The sequence below is a fragment of the Schistocerca gregaria genome, chromosome 3 (assembly GCF_023897955.1).
Source record: "Schistocerca gregaria isolate iqSchGreg1 chromosome 3, iqSchGreg1.2, whole genome shotgun sequence".
In the NCBI taxonomy this organism is placed as follows: Eukaryota; Metazoa; Arthropoda; class Insecta; order Orthoptera; family Acrididae; genus Schistocerca; species Schistocerca gregaria.
Window position 1 is genome coordinate 838,630,473 of NC_064922.1, and position 16,792 is coordinate 838,647,264.

Sequence of the window (16,792 nt, forward strand, 5' to 3'; positions counted from 1 at the left end):
AGGAAGTTATGGTCTGTTCTATCAGATTATGGAATAGGAGGCAAACTTTTGCAAGCAATTAAACGTCTTGACATGGATAGTCAGGCAGCAGTTAGAGTTGACGGTAAATTGAGTTCATGGTTCAGAGTAGTTTCAGGGGTAAGACAAGGCTGCAACCTGTCTCCACTGTTGTTCATATTATTTATGGATCATATGTTGAAAACAATAGACTGGCTGGGTGGGATCAAGATATGTGAACACAAAATAAGCAGTCTTGCATATGCGGATGACTTAGTTGTGATGGCAGATTCGATTGAAAGTTTGCAAAGTAATATTTCAGAGCTAGATCAGAAATGTAAGGACTATGGTATGAAGATTAGCATTTCCAAAATGAAAGTAATGTCAGTGGGAAAGAAATATAAATGGATTGAGTGCCAAATAGGAGGAACAAAGTTAGAACAGGTGGACAGTTTCAAGTACTTGGGATGCATATTCTCACAGGGTGGCAACATAGTGAAAGAACTGGAAGTGAGGTGTAGCAAAGCTCTTCTGCAAGGCTTAAGTCAGTACCAAGACTAAGTTATCTGTGCACCATTCAATCTTTCGACCAACTTTGTTGTATGGGAGCAAAAGCTGGGTGGATTCGGGTTACCTTATCAACAAGGTTGAGGTTAAGGATATGAAAGTAGCTATTATGATTGCAGGTACTAGCAGATGGGAACAATGGCAGGAGGGTGTCCACAATGAGGAAATCAAAGAAAAACTGGGAATGAACTCTATAGATGTAGCAATCAGGATGAACAGGCTTAGATGGTGGGGTCATGTTACACGCATGGGAGAAGCAAGGTTACCCAAGAGACTCATGGGTTCAGCAGTAGAGGGTAGGAGGAGTCGGGGCAGACCAAGGAGAAGGTACCTGGATTCGGTTAAGAATGATTTTGAAGTAATAGGTTTAACATCAGAAGAGGCACCAATGTTAGCACTGAATAGGGGAACATGGAGGAATTTTATAAGGGGGCTATGCTCCAGACTGAACGCTGAAAGGCATAATCAGTCTTAAATGATGATGATGGACCTACACTGCTTATAGTCTGTTGTTTCTCTATTAATTCATTCAATCACTAATCCCGTTCCGTAAATCATGTCATGAATGAGAGTCTTTAGAGGCATGGAAAGAATCAAGCCATACATTAGCAGACAAAAGTAACCACTACTGCCTACTTTAGTAAAGTATACTACCAACAATTTATGACAGTGTTGATACACTTATACCAATAGTTTTGGGAATTACTTCTATAAGTTTACTGAACTAAATATTAGTCATCCATTTAAATGATCACATTGTTCACTTCTCGGGTGCTGTAGAACTGCTGTCATGCAGTCCTGTGACCCTCTGCTGCTAATATACAGGTGTTGGACAAAAACATGAAGACTCCTTGAGAAATGGATGCTTGAACAAAAATGCATGTTTCAATGTGCGAATGACCACACCATGAATGAAAAGACTGGCTCTTAAAACTGCATGGCTTTTATGGGCCAAAGAACACAGAAACTGGACAGTAACTGCCTAGAGGTGTGTAGCGTGGTTTGACATTTTGCCTCTTTTCAGATTATGCAAGGCTTCAAGTAGATCAACAGCCCAGTGAGGCATGTAACCCAGCAGCTGTATGGAATGTGTAGTTCAGGATGGAGATGGTTCTGTGACGTTATGGAGGTGTCTTCATACCATAACTTGGCTACTGTGAACATGAACCAGGATGTTCATTTCAGCATTCTCTGTGACCAGTTGCTCTTTCTTCTACATCGTCATGATGAATATACTGAGAGTATTCTTGTCCTCCAAGATTATAACGGCAATCTTCACAGAAATGCAGACATATATTCATGGTTTGATGAACACTCAGGCACCCTATTGCATCTTAACTATCCCACTAATTCACAAAACCTTACTTCTATAGAAAACAAGAGAGACTTCTTTGGAGCATAGTAAAACATATCAATAAACATCTGCACAGTTTAGAAGCCCAGCGAGACATAGTCATCAATGAGTGGCTCCATCTGCATCTGGCATACCAGAAGAAACTTGTGAACCCACGTGCTTGTTTAATTGATGCCGTTATCATCACTAGAGGTGATTTTCAAACAATCCTTCACATATAATTACATTATGATGAACTGTTCTATTCCCCGTGATTGTTACTTATTTATATAATTGCCACAGAAGATGTAATTACATTAAACTGGCACATGATACTGAAACAGATACTATCAAGTGCAAAGAACCCCTCATGACTTGACCTTAGCGTGGCTTTCTCAGATTAACCACAAGTCCGTAGAGAGTGATATAGGAGTTATACAGCTAAATTGAGCTTGCCTGTTAACCTACAACGAAAAGATAACCTGTTCTCAGATAAACTTTGCAAATTGTTGTGCAAACTTTGCAAATCATTGTGCAAGGCATCCTCCTACCTGCTCTGTGTAGTCTTCCCATTCATGTTGACCCTTGTAAAATAGCACCTCTCAGAAACTTCTGGTATGAAAAAAATTCTACTTGTGTGGCTTTAGTTGTACGTACATGTAGCAGATCTGTGTTAAATAATGGTTAGAGGTGCCATTATGGTGTGTTTACTAATAAATACTGTAAAATAATAGACAATTTCTCAGTCTGATACACATAACTCCATAAAATACTGAAAATTGAGAGTATAACTGACATGGAGTTCTTACAAGGAGTACTTGCTAACACTAACTGACTTACTTGGCACCCAACAAGAATCACTGTGTCAGTAGTGTCTCCACCATAATTTATTTCTTATTCCAATTAATTTACTGATAATGTGATAATAGTAAAGAAGCGCTAATGATTCTTAGACTTCCCCTAGCATTTGTTACATTAAAAGTGAGTGCATGTAATTAATATTTGATACAGAAAACGTAGTGTTTTCATTCCTGAATATTGGACTGTCCCTGGCTTCTACAAATGCAAATAACCAGGGCACGAAATATGAGGAAACTCACAAGAGGACCTCAGGTATGTCATTACTGATATTGAAACTGTTCAATAATGAAAGGTCTGTGTAAGTGATAAGGCTTCCATCAACCTGAAAGTTAGTTTGGAAGCTACAGTTCTTTTCTAAGGGATGGTTCTATTGGAGGTGGCATGCCATTGCCTTCATCCAACTTTTGACCTGGCTTACCCAGCCACTACAGTTTGACGTGGTCTGTCAACCACAGTGCAACTCAACATTTTTCGCATTAACAAACATGGCAGAGGCAAAAGAAGTGATAAGTGACAGATAAAAATTCTGGAACTGACTGAAGATTGAATTGGGGGCCTCAGTACCCACAGTATGGCACATAACTACTGAGAATTAGTGTCATCTACATACTGATCTTTCCTTATTTTTAATTATAATTGTATGTGGTGTACATACTTTGCAGCCAGCACCATATGACAAAAGGGGGGAAATCTAATGATTAAAACAAATTTAAATAAGTATTTATAAAACACACAGCAGCTGATAACAGTCAAAAATCAGTGGTAATGTAATGTTATAATGTAATACAATGTTATAGTAACTGATAACAGATTGCTATAAAACAACAGGTACATTTCTTTTAACTATTAAGGGGGAAAAGTAAATAACAGTACATGTATATAAACTTTTTCTGAAGTGATGTTGCAGTGTTATCTTTTGGTATTATGATTGCTTCCAAAAGGTGAATGATGCACATTGTTAGCAGTATCGTCTGACAGACAGTGTGTAATATGTTACAGAAGTTCTACACAGGAATATAAGTCACTTATATGTCCAAGTTACAGTTTCTCCAAAAGTCTGCGATTATTTTAAAAGTTGTTGCACTTTCTGATGCAGGGATTATAGTGTATTAGTAGGAAATTGATGTTTCTGTTTGCTTGGTCTCTTACAATAAGTTACTTGTTGATTATGATACCATGCATATGGAAAGAATGCATAATTTAGATCACAGTCAGATGTGAGTCAAGGAAACAAGTTGTCACATGAAAAAGTTGGGGAGCATCTAACACCTATCTAGCAGAGGTGACTGAGCATTATACTACATCGCTATATTCAGTTTCCATTTGAAATCATTTCAGTTTTGTAATTTTGGGAGCCTGTGAGTGTACTTAAGAAATATTGTTATATCTTTACATATTTTGTGTGAGGAGTGCATATATCACGTGCAAATAAATACATTGGTAATTGTGTGTAGAAAGTTACAGTTTTTCGTAATAATTTATCTATTTTTCAGATTTCTGAGGAAAATATTTATTCTGTGATCAGTATGGCAGATTTCCTACAGATTCCAGCTTTAAGCCACCCCTGCTGCCAGTATCTACAGACAAGTCTCTGTGTAGACAACTGCCTATCAGTGTACCAGACTGCTATAGGTAGTGGTTACAATGATCTTGCCCATCAAGCTTTGCGCTGCATACTTCGTAATTTCTCATCAGTGTGTGAACAGCCTGAGTTCTTGGATGTAACTATTGAACTGTTGTCAGATATTCTTTTTTCAGATTACATAAACATTGATGATGAAAGTAGGCTACTTGAGGTAAGTAATTTAATTCATGGATTCAGTATTTGTACGATTTTCCTATATGTTTAATACACTGAAATTATAGAAACTCGTATTACTGCGTGATGTGCGCAGTAAAAGCTTTCCTGTTTTTGTGATAATTTTTCTATACAGAATTTTTGTATTTCTTTAATTTCTTTAAATTTCATAAAATTGTGTTTTTCAGTTATAGAAATGTAAAATTGATTTGCATGTTCATGTAACTGACATTGACAACTAATAACCTTTATTATTTTAAATTTATGGGAATTCATTTACTTTAAATAGTGGAATTCTTGATAGGAAATCTTTACAATCTGAATCTATCCCCTAAATATCTTGTTCCATATAGACCATTATAAAGGAATTTGAGGCACTTTCCCTTGTTCCCTGTTCAGTTATGTATTTGACTAATATAAAAAGCATTCTTATATATTATTACTAGAGTGTTAGTTGATTTTATTGTGGTGTTAATTACTTAACCACAAAATATCTATCTATAGACACAGGCTTTTTAACACTTTCAAACGCTGTGGCAAAAAGTCTTATCTCTTGCACCTGATCTTTTGGATCTGGTACATATCTTTTGATAACAGAATGACATGCTGTTCACGTGGCAGTTATATAGGCCAAGGAGATCAAACAGAAAATGTGTTCAGTCCTCTTATATGCATAGCCTAACAGTAGACTTGCATTTAAAGGAATTGGGATTCAAATATCCTTCCTTTATACTGGTTAAGGTTTTCTGTGTTTTCTCTAAATCAATTAAGGTGCATCTCCACACAATGTCTTTTCCAATGAGAGCTTGTGTCCTATTCCTAATTACCTTTATGTTAACAGTATGTTAAACATTAATCTTCTGTTTTTCCATATTGCCTTAAATCATGTAAATGGAGTGTCTGGACACTTTTGACAACATGAAGTTAAAGTGCCTGAAGATTATAGTCATCCTCACTGTACACCACATGCTCTGTCACTGGCTTGTATCGGACTAACAAGTTGTTGACTAGAAACATGGAAAATGATGTAAAAGGGTCTTGTAGATGCTATGACTAGTGAATTATGGACTCAAAGACACATTGCAGTTAATGTCTCCTAAATATGTAAAGTGCACTAGAGTTGATATTGTCTAGTAAAGATTTGATTGCCTTTTTTGGGTGGGCTAATAAACTGGGGCAGTATTGTCATTTTATTAATCTGACAAAAGGTTTAATTGTTTCTTTGTGTTGGCATTACTCATGTGTGATGTAACTTAGATGAATTTCTGTTGGTTTCTTTGTGGTGTTGTACGTTTGTCTCTCTCTGTCAAGCAGTATGTTGTTGTTTCAAATATGTCCTTTCCTGATAGTTTATTCCCAAATTTTCTCTCTGAGTAGCCCCTGTTCTAATTTGTCAAAACTTTGACTCTCCCTTATTTCATTTCACTGATAATGTCTGTTTTGTTCAGTGCTGCTGCCTCCTCATTGACGTACAGTCTTTTATAATGTTCACAAGACTGCTATATATTATCTGTGTCCTTGTCCCATTCCTGTTTATAGCTTAGACTAGGATGTTTGAGCCACAATGTAATGGCTCCTCCACATTTCCTGCTTGTCATCTTTCATAAACTGTTATTTTTCATTCAGTTTTCTACTGGTATACATTCTCTGAGTTAACATCTAAGAAATTACTGAGCGAGATGGTACTGTGGTAAGACACTCGGCTCACATTCAAGAGGACAGTGGTTCAGACTCCAACCTGAGCATTTAGATTTATGTTTTCATGGTTTCCCTAAACTGCTTAAGGCAAATGCTGGATAGTTCCAGTGCAGAGATCACAGCTGATTTCCTTTTCTAAACTTCCTCTAATCAAAGCTTGCATCTGTCTCTAATGACCCTAAATCTTCCTTCCTTCCAAGAAGTTGAGATATTGCTTCCAACACAAATGCCAATGACAGTGATGATACCATGTTGTAACTTACTGCCATCATGCTATTTTTACTTTTGTAAGTATATAAATGATTAAAAACTTTGAAAATTATATTGTTTTGTTAATATTTAAATTTTACATAAACATTGTTATTTCTATGCAGATATTTATTCATTGGATAAAAGTTGATCTAGAGAACCGTGCACGACACATTCCTTTGATTCCAAAAATGATTTGTTTGGATGCAGTACCAATGGAAAAGCTTATCTCAGTAAAAATTGATTCAGTTATGTTCAAGACTGAGCTTCGTTCTATAATGGATAAATGTATTGATAAAATTTTGACTGTAAGATATGATGATCCAGAACAAAAAGACCTTACAACGAATGAAGAGAGACCCTGCAAATTTTTTCGATACCATGCTGAGCAACAGGTAAGTATCAGATTATTATTGCTTATTAAATTCACAATACAGAAGTGAAAATATAAAAGAGTTCACTTGCTTGAAATTGAAATTATAACAACTGGACAGGGCCAGTATGAAGAGAAAACTAATAGACATTGAGCCAGTAGTTTCTGTGGTCATTATGTGACCACAGAACTTCAAACTTGTGAAATTAAAAGACAAATGCTTTAGAGAATGTAAGAGATAGTGGAGGCAGAGAGTCATTAAAGAACTGATTAGGGGAGACATGTGAGATAAGCAATAAAAATAACTTTATTCTATAGACTTATTTAGTTTATCTGCCACATTTGACTGTGTTCTGTGTAATTGTTTCCTCCCTCCATCATATGCACTCCTTTTTTGTACTTTTTCTCTCTTCTCACTTTTGTCTTTTTTTCCCATGAAGGAAGTCTTCATTGCAGTAGCTTAAAATCCATGTTAAATGTGTAGCACTTTCAATGAGTTCTACATTGATTTTTGTCTCTCAGTAATTGGTAAGGATAGACACTTTTCTTCCATCTTGTTAGTGTTTTGTATGATTTAAGACTGGATTGTTGTTATGAAGAATGAATCATAAAACAAACCAAATACTTTTTGGCATATAGAGACATTTATAGTGAGTTGATAGTTGTGCATCTGTACCTGCACTCTGCAAACGAAATTGAAATGCATGGAAATGGGTACTTTCCATTGCACCATATATTAGCATTTTTCCTGTTCCAATGGCTTATGGGATGTGGAAAGAAGGATTGCTTAAATGCATATTTGTGCAATGTAATTAGTCTAATCCTGTCTTTGTTGTGCCTGTGGGAATGAGATACAGGGGCCATTGCATGTTCCTAGATTCCTTGTTTAACACTTGTCTTGAAATTTTGTAAGTAGGCTTTTGCAAGATGGTTGGCATATATCTTCCAGCAACTGCAAGCTCATGTTTTTCAACATTTTTGTGGCATGTCCTTGAATAAACCAAACCTGTGACCATTCATTGCTGACGTTCTTTGTATGTGTTTGAATATTCACCATTAGTCCTGTTTTATATGTGTTCAACAGATTTGACTGAAATTTTCCAGTTTCCTCCCAATAACTGAAATCTGCTATTTTCCTTATCCACAACTGAGCCTATGTGATCATTCCATTTCATACCAGGGTGTTTATATGAGCTGAATGACTCCACTTGTAATGCACTGATATTTTAATCATAGAATGCTACATTTTTGCATTTTGTAAAGTATGCAGTTTCACATTTCTGATCATTTAAAGTGATATGTAAATCACAAGCTTGAAACGTAGTCTAAACCTGACTGTATATTTGCAAACTTTCTTCATTCAGGACACCGTTATAGAAAACTGCAACATCTGCAAAAAATTTGAAATTACGCTCTATATTGTCTAGCAAGTCATTAATAAGCAACATGAACAGTAAGGGTCCTAACACACTGCTACAGGAACTCACCTGTAGTTACTTCTGCATCTGCTGATGATTCTCTGTCAGATGAAATATACTGCATCCTCCCTACAAAGAAATTCTCAAATCAGTCACACATTTTGTTTATGCCCCATAAGCTTATGTTTTTGTTTAATAGGTGTGTTTTTTGGAAGTCAAGAAGTCCTGCATCCCCCTGACTGCACTGATCCATGGTATTCAGGATGTCATGTGAGAACAGCACAAGTTGGGTTTCACATGACTAGTGTTTCTGAATCCATTGAATCCATGCTGGTTGGCATGGAGAAAATCACTGCTTTTGTGGTATCTCATTATGTTTGCACTGAGAATGTATGCTAAGATTGTACAGCTGATGGATGTCAATGATATTGTGGTACTGGAGGGCAGTTTTTTTTTTTTTGGGAGGGGGGAATTACTTCTGCTACACATCTGTTCGACATATGTGACCTGTCCTTCAAACCACTGGGCACAATTTTTCGTTCATTGAGCTACAGTAAATTATACTTAACAGAGAGAGGGCCTGTATGGGATATGACAGAGAATCTACAGGACCCAAGGGCCTTGTTCGATTTTACCATTTTCAGCTGTTTCTCAATACTGTTGACTCTAATATATGTATTACATGCATTAATTACTCTTAAATCTTTGTAAAGGAACAATTCACATCAGAGTTTTCTTATGGTTGCTGTTAATTGTAATTTCTGTGTTATCCGTGAGTGTGTGGACACTACCTTTGGTGTCACTAGCAGCCTGAACATATGATAAAAATTTCTTTGGGTTTTGTGCGACATCTATAGCAGTCATCCCCCCATGAACCATGGACCTTGCTGTTGGTGGGGAGGCTTGCGTGCCTCAGCGATACAGATGGCCGTACCGTAGGTGCAACCACAACGGAGGGGTATCTGTTGAGAGGCCAGACAAACATGTGGTTCCTGAAGAGGGGCAGCAGCCTTTTCAGTAGTTGCAGGGGCAACAGTCTGGATGATTGACTGATCTGGCCTTGCAACATTAACCAAAACGGCCGTGCTGTGCTGGTACTGCGAATGGCTGAAAGCAAGGGGAAACTACAGCCGTAATTTTTCCCGAGGACATGCAGCTTTACTGTATGATTAAATGATGATGGCATCCTCTTGGGTAAAATATTCCGGAGGTAAAATAGTCCCCCATTCGGATCTCCGGGCGGGGACTACTCAGGAGGACGTCGTTATCAGGAGAAAGAAAACTGGCATTCTACAGATCGGAGCGTGGAATGTCAGATCCCTTAATCGGGCAGGTAGTTAGAAAATTTAAAAAGGGAAATGGATAGGTTAAAGTTAGATATAGTGGGAATTAGTGAAGTTCGGTGGCAGGAGGAACAAGACTTTTGGTCAGGTGAATACAGGGTTATAAATACAAAATCAAATAGGGGTAATGCAGGAGTAGGTTTAATAATGAATAAAAAAATAGGAGTGCAGGCAAGCTACTACAAACAGCATAGTGAGCGCATTATTGTGGCCAAGATAGACACAAAGCCCATGCCTACTACAGTAGTACAAGTTTATATGCCAACTAGCTCTGCAGATGATGAAGAAATTGATGAAATGTATGATGAGATGAAAGAAATTATTCAGGTAGTGAAGGGATACGAAAATTTAATAGTCATGGGTGACTGGAATTCGTCAGTAGGAAAAGGGAGAGAAGGAAACATAGTGGGTGAATATGGATTGGGGCTAAGAAATGAAAGAGGAAGCCATCTGGTAGAATTTTGCACAGAGAATAACTTAATCATAGCTAACACTTGGTTCAAGAATCATAAAAGAAGGTTGTATACATGGAAGAATCCTGGAGATACTAAAAGGTATCAGATAGATTATATAATGGTAAGACAGAGATTTAGGAATCAGGTTTTAAATTGTAGGACATTTCCAGGGGCAGATGTGGACTCTGACCACAATCTATTGGTTATGATCTGTAGATTAAAACTGAAGAAACTGCAAAAAGGTGGGAATTTAAGGACATGGGATCTGGACAAGCTGAAAGAACCAGAGGTTGTACAGAGTTTCAAGGAGAGCATAAGGGAACAATTGACAGGAATGGGGGAATGAAACACAGTAGAAGAAGAATGGGTAGCTCTGAGGGATGAAGTAGTGAAGGCAGCAGAGGATAAAGTAGGTAAAAAGACGAGGGCTGCTATAAATCCTTGGGTAACAGAAGAAATATTGAATTTAATTGATGAAAGGAGAAAATATAAAAATGCAGTAAATGAAGGAGTCAAAAAGGTATACAAACGTCTCAAAAATGAGATCGACAGGAAGTGCAAAATGGCTAAGCAGGGATGGCTAGAGGACAAATGTAAGGACATAGAAGCTTATCTCACTAGGGGTAAGATAGATACTGCCTGCAGGAAAATTAAAGAGACCTTTGGAGAGAAGAGAACCACTTGTATGAATACCAAAAGCTCAGATGGCAACCCAGTTCTAAGCAAAGAAGGGAAAGCAGAAAGGTGGAAGGAGTATATAGAGGGTTTATACAAGGGCGATGTACTTGAGGACAATATTATTGAAAGGGAAGAGGATGTAGATGAAGACGAAATGGGATATAAGATACTGCGTGAAGAGTTTGACAGAGGACTGAAAGACCTGAGTCGAAACAAGGCCCCGGGAGTAGACAATATTCCGTTAGAACTACTGACAGCCTTGGGAGAGCCAGTCATGACAAAACTCTACCATCTGGTAAGCAAGATGTATGAGACAGGCGAAATACCCTCAGACTTCAAGAAGAATATAATAATTCCAATCCCAAAGAAAACAGGTGCTGACAGATGTGAAAATTACCGAACTATCAGTTTAATAAGTCACAGCTGCAAAATACTAACACGAATTCTTTACAGACGAATGGAAAAACTGGTAGATGCGGACCTTGGGGAGGATCAGTTTGGATTCCGTAGAAATGTTGGAACACTTGAGGCAATACTCACCTTACGAGTTATCTTAGAAGAAAGATTAAGAAAAGGGAAACTTACGTTTCTAGCATTTGTATACTTAGAGAAAGCTTTTGACAATGTTGACTGGAGTACTCTCTTTCAAATTCTAAAGGTGGCAGGGGTCAAATAAAGGGAGCGAAAGGCTATTTACAATTTGTATGGAAACCAGATGGCAGTTATAAGAGTCGAAGGGCAGGAAAGGGATGTAATGGTTGAGAAGGGAGAGAGACAGAGTTGTAGCCTATCCCCAATTGTTATTCTATCTGTATGTTGAGCAAGCAGTAAAGGAAACAAAAGAAACATTTGGAGTAGGAATTAAAGTCCTAGGAGAAGAAATAAAAAACTTTGAGGTTTGCCAATGACATTGTAATTCTGTCAGAGACAGCGGAGGACTTGGAGGAGCTGGTGAATGAAATGGACAGGGTCTTGAACATCAACAAAAGCAAGACTAGGGTAATGGAATGTAGTGGAATTAAATCAGGTGATGCAGTGGGAATTAGAATGGGAAATGAGACACTTAAAGTTGTAGATGAGTTTTGCTACTTGGGCAGCAAAATAACTGGTGATGGTTGAGCTAAAGAGGATATAAAATGTAGACTGGCGATAGCAAGAGAAGTGTTTCTGAAGAAGAGAAATTTGTTAACATCGAGTATAAATTTATGTATCAGGAAGTCGTTTCTGAAAGTATTTGTATGGAGTGTAGCCTTGTATGGAAGTGAAACGTGGACGGTAACTAGTTTGGACAAGAAGAGAATAGAAGCTTTCGAAATGTGGTGTTACAGAAGAATGCTGAAGATAAGGTGGATAGATCACTTAACTAATGATGAAGTATTGAATAGGAAGAGAAGTTTGTGGCACAACTTGACCAGAAAAAGGGATCGGTTGGTATGACATGTTTTGAGGCATCAAAGGATCACAAATTTAGCATTGGAGGGCAGCATGGACGGTAAAAATCGTAGAGGGAGACCAAGAGATGAATACACTAAGCAGATTCAGAAGGATGTAGGTTGCAGTAGGTACTGGGAGATGAAGAAGCTTGCACAGGACAGGGTAGCATGGAGAGCTGCATCAAACCAGTCTCAGGACTGAAGACCACAACAACAACAACAACAACATATAGCAGTCATTGAAGCTACACATTTTATTTAGAAAGCCTCTAACTATAGCGATATTCTTTTACATGTATTGTGCAGACAGATTTCCCCCCCCCCCCCCCCTCGCTCTCTCTCTCTCTCTCTCTCTCTCTCTCTCTCTCTCTCTCTCTCTCTCTCTCTTACATGAAGAATAATGAAAAAAGTGTTACAGATGCTTAAAGAAGTAGTATTGAGGAATGTGGAAGCACAGGAGCTTTTAAATAAGCAAAAACAATAATTTTCTTCAAATAGAGATCAAACAGGGAAACTTCAAGTGTAAAATTGTTTATGTATTATCTGTTTTTGTTTCCACTTTATGTTGCATTATGTTATTTCGACTAGTTCAATAGCACTTGGACAACATGTACGGTAAAGTAAAGATGGACTAATACATGTACAATACAATAAGAATAAGGTGTAATGTTAGCGAATAAAATATTTAAAGAGTCAAGGATAAATGTACAGAGAATGAAATAACCAATGACAGTTTTTGTAAGCATATTTATGTTTCAGAATGAGTTTTCTCTCTTCAGCAGAGTGATACTTCCTGGCAGACTAAAACTGTGTGTCAGTCTGGGATTTGAACCTCGGACCTTTGCCTTTCATGCCCAAGTACTCTGACTTAGCTTCATAGCGTGACTCATGACCCACCCTCTGTCGTTACCTCATTTTCTGCCTTCCAACCTTCAAAGAAGTTGTCCTATGATCCATGAGTTGCGCAAGGATAGAACATTTGATAGAGCACTTGCCCATGAAAGGCAAAAGTCCCAGGTTCGACTTCCAATGTGGCACACAGTTTTAATCTGCCAGGAAGTTTCATATGCAGGTTGTTTCAATAAATAGTTATATCTTAGTGTCCTGCTTGGATTTGTGATGGTTCAGGGTGCACATGTGTTGAATTTGCATGTTGGTGAATACTTATTTACAGTAGTTCTACCTTCCCTTTTAATTTGTGGTTTTTAGTCTTCAGTATATTTAATGTAATGGCAGTTATAAAAAATAATATTGAATTAAATGTTGGTGTAAGACAAGTGGGGAAAAAATAACGTGAGATATAAAAAAACACAGTTTATTGTTGATGATAATGGTGGATTGCAGTAGGCAAATATGGTGAACAACATGATAGGACTATTAGATTATTAAAATAAAGAGACTTTAAGGATTAACTCCTGCAGAGATATAATATTTTTAAGCAACATACAGCCCTCAGGTGTACTTCATGTGATACTCCAGTTGTGGAGGGATGTGTGATAAGATAATATTACCATTGACAGATGATAGTGTCTAACATAAGAATTTAAAAGCATCAGTCAAAATACCAAACAACAGTAAATCCAGACTGGAATGTAACAATATTATGAAAAGGATAGTTGCTACTCACCATAAAGCGGAGATGCTTAGGCACAGATAGGCACAACAAAAAGATTTTCAGAAAGTGAGCTTACAGTCAACATGACCTTTGTCAAAAACAGGCAACACACACACACACACACACACACACACACACACACACACACACGAAATGCAGTTCACACTCACATGACCATAGTTGCTGCTTATTGAAGCTTCAACAGCAGGATACTGTGGTCATGTGTTTGTTTGTGTGTGTGTGTGTGTGTGTGTGTGTGTGTGTGTGTGTGTGTGTGTGTGTTGTCTATCTTTGACGAATGCCTTGTTGGCCGAAAGCTCACTTTCTGACAGTCTTTTCATTGTGCCTATCTGTGACTCAGCACCTCTGTTATATGGTGAATAGCAACTGTCCTTTTCATAATATTCAGTCAAAATTACTTTACACTGTAATGGGCTGACCTTACTGTGTGAAGTAGGTGGCCATAAATACTGTTTATTGTGCATCAGATATAGTCATTTTATGTGTAAGATGCTACTAACAATAATATAGAAAGAATAGATTGCTACTTACCATGCAAAGGTTGTGTTGAGTCACAGAAAAGCACAATAAAAAATACATCTTAAGACAAAACTCTCCTTCCAAAGTAGAAAATACACAAAAATTTCCAAAGCACAACTCACACACAAATGGCCATTGTCTCTGGACACTGATGCCTTACTGTGACTGTATATCTGGTGTGAGCAGCAATCTGTGGGGAGGGGTGGTGGAGGTAAGAAGGATGTGTAAGGTGAGGTGGGAGAGGGTGGGGTAGGAGTAGTGGGGTAGTGGTGGGGAGGGAGGATGATAGTATTGTCTGTCAGAACTGCAGGGACATGGTGGAGACAGAATAGAATTGCTAGGTGCAGTGTTGGGAGGCTGTGTTAAGATATGGAGAGGTGTAGAGGGGGCAGAGGGAGGAAAAGAAGTAGAGAGGGGAAACAGACTAGTAGGTGCATTTATGGAATGTAAGGTGTGTGCAGTACTGGAATGGAGCAGAGAAGGGGATAGGTAGGTGGAAGACAGGGACTAGTAAAGGTTTAAGCCAGAGGGTGAACGGCAGTGAAGTATATGCTGTAGGGAGAGTTCTCACTTGCACATTGGAACAGCTGGTGTTAGTAGGAAGGATCAAGATGGCACAGACTGTAAAGCAGTCATTAAAGTGAAGTACATAATGTTAGGCAGCATGTTGCTCATCTGGGTGTTCCAATGGTTTCCTGGCCACAGTTCGGCAGTGGCCATTCATGTGAACAGACAGCTTGTTAGTTGGGATGCCCACATAGGAAGCAGCATGGGTGTACAGGTTAGTTGGTAGATCACATGGCTGCTTTCACAGGTAACCCTGCCTTAGATGGCGCAGGAGATGCCTATGACAGGACTGGAGCAGATGATAGTGGGACGAGGTCTGGAACGTAGCTTGCATCTAGGTCTATTGCAGGAATAGGAGCCATGACCCAAGGGTTTGGTAGCAGGGGTGGAGTTGGAATGCCCATGATATTGCATAGTTGTGGTGGACAGCGGAATATCAGTGTGGGAGGGGTGTGGAGAATTGAGGACAGGCTATTCATCATTCCAGGACACAGTGACAGGTAGTCGAAATCCTGGTAGAGAATTTGGTTCAGTTGTTTCATACCAGGGTGGTATTGAGTCATAAGAGGAATGCTCCTTTGTGGATGGGCAGTGGGTATGTAAGAGGTAATAACTGTCTGAAGAGATGAGGTACAGGAGATCTATTGATGGACAAGTTTTGGAGGGTAATTTTGCTCTGTGAAGGCATCCATGAGACCCTTTGCATATTTGTAAGGGGACTGCTATAACTACAGATCCAATGACTACATGTGGCTAAGCTGTATGGCTTTACTTTACTGAGTATCCAAACTTTTTTCCCCTCTTCTTTTCAGTGTTTTACTGTCAGCTACCAAAATGTATGCATTCCATCTTCCAAGGCACACTGGATCAATGGTCTTGTCCACGTGCAGCAAATTGCTTTGTGACTGTGCAGATTGTAAGTGCAGTGCCTGGTGTCCCACTTTCTTCTCACCGATATAATGATGCCTGTACCTTCGAACGTATCACACTACCTCCATCCAGCCTTATGTACTTTCATGTGTTTTTGTGTACCTTCCTGTGTCACATGAACTACATATGTTGCCTTCATTGTAGACTCTACTCCCTCATTCCCTTTTTTTACTATGCTCATTACATTTCATCCCTTTTGTGGTTTTCCTCAGGTACTGATAGGCATTTTATCCTTCATATGGATCTTTGCTCCTTCTGTCTGTGCCATTACAGAAAAATTTCCCTATCCCAAGCCAGAACCCAGTCCCACCTACTGTTCCTGCATTGTTGCCTAGTTCATGGAATCCCCCAGAATGGCCTGACCATCAAATTACCCCCAGCTGCAGCCACTCCTTCCACAGTTACCTCTATCTGTCCAAATTCTACCAGGCCACAATCCTTTCCAACCTAATCTTACAAAATCATATCAGTTAGACAAAAACTTGCTTGCAGTACCTCCTCTTCATCCATAAAATTCTCTTGCTGTGCAATCGAAAATTTCTGCATTCTGTCTTTCAGGCATAAACTCTTGCACTCTGGGAAATAGAGGAGCATGCTCAATGCTATCTTAAAAAGCTCTTCAACCTGTTCAGCACATACTCCTGCCTTGGACTACCACTATCCATATCCTCTGCAGGAGCCCCCATGAAACCTCCCATGCCTCCCCTCATAGCTGCCAAACCTTACATTGCAGACCTGCTACATTTACCAAACCCTCAGAAACTAAAGAGACATACAATATAGTCATGAAAAGCCTTAGTCCCATAGAATTATCAGTCTTTTCAAAAGGCGTTACCTTTTGACCCTCTCCAAAATTCGTTCATTCTGGACTTGTTAAAGTTCTTCTCTCTTTCTCTTTCTCCCAATTCCTGTAGTAGAACACTTTTTGCCATCAACC

At 38.6% G+C, this 16,792-nt stretch overlaps 1 protein-coding gene across 6 annotated transcripts in view; it reads left to right on the plus strand.

The window, feature by feature from the left end:
- LOC126354693 (kelch-like protein 28) overlaps positions 1–16,792 on the plus strand; it is a 129,697-nt gene that overhangs the window by 70,144 nt on the left and 42,761 nt on the right. For all 6 annotated transcript variants that reach the window (XM_050004504.1, XM_050004501.1, XM_050004506.1 and 3 more), the window contains 2 exons: positions 4,252–4,554; positions 6,629–6,898. In XM_050004504.1, the coding sequence (XP_049860461.1) occupies positions 4,252–4,554; positions 6,629–6,898 (573 nt within the window). The remainder of the gene's footprint in view (positions 1–4,251; positions 4,555–6,628; positions 6,899–16,792) is intronic.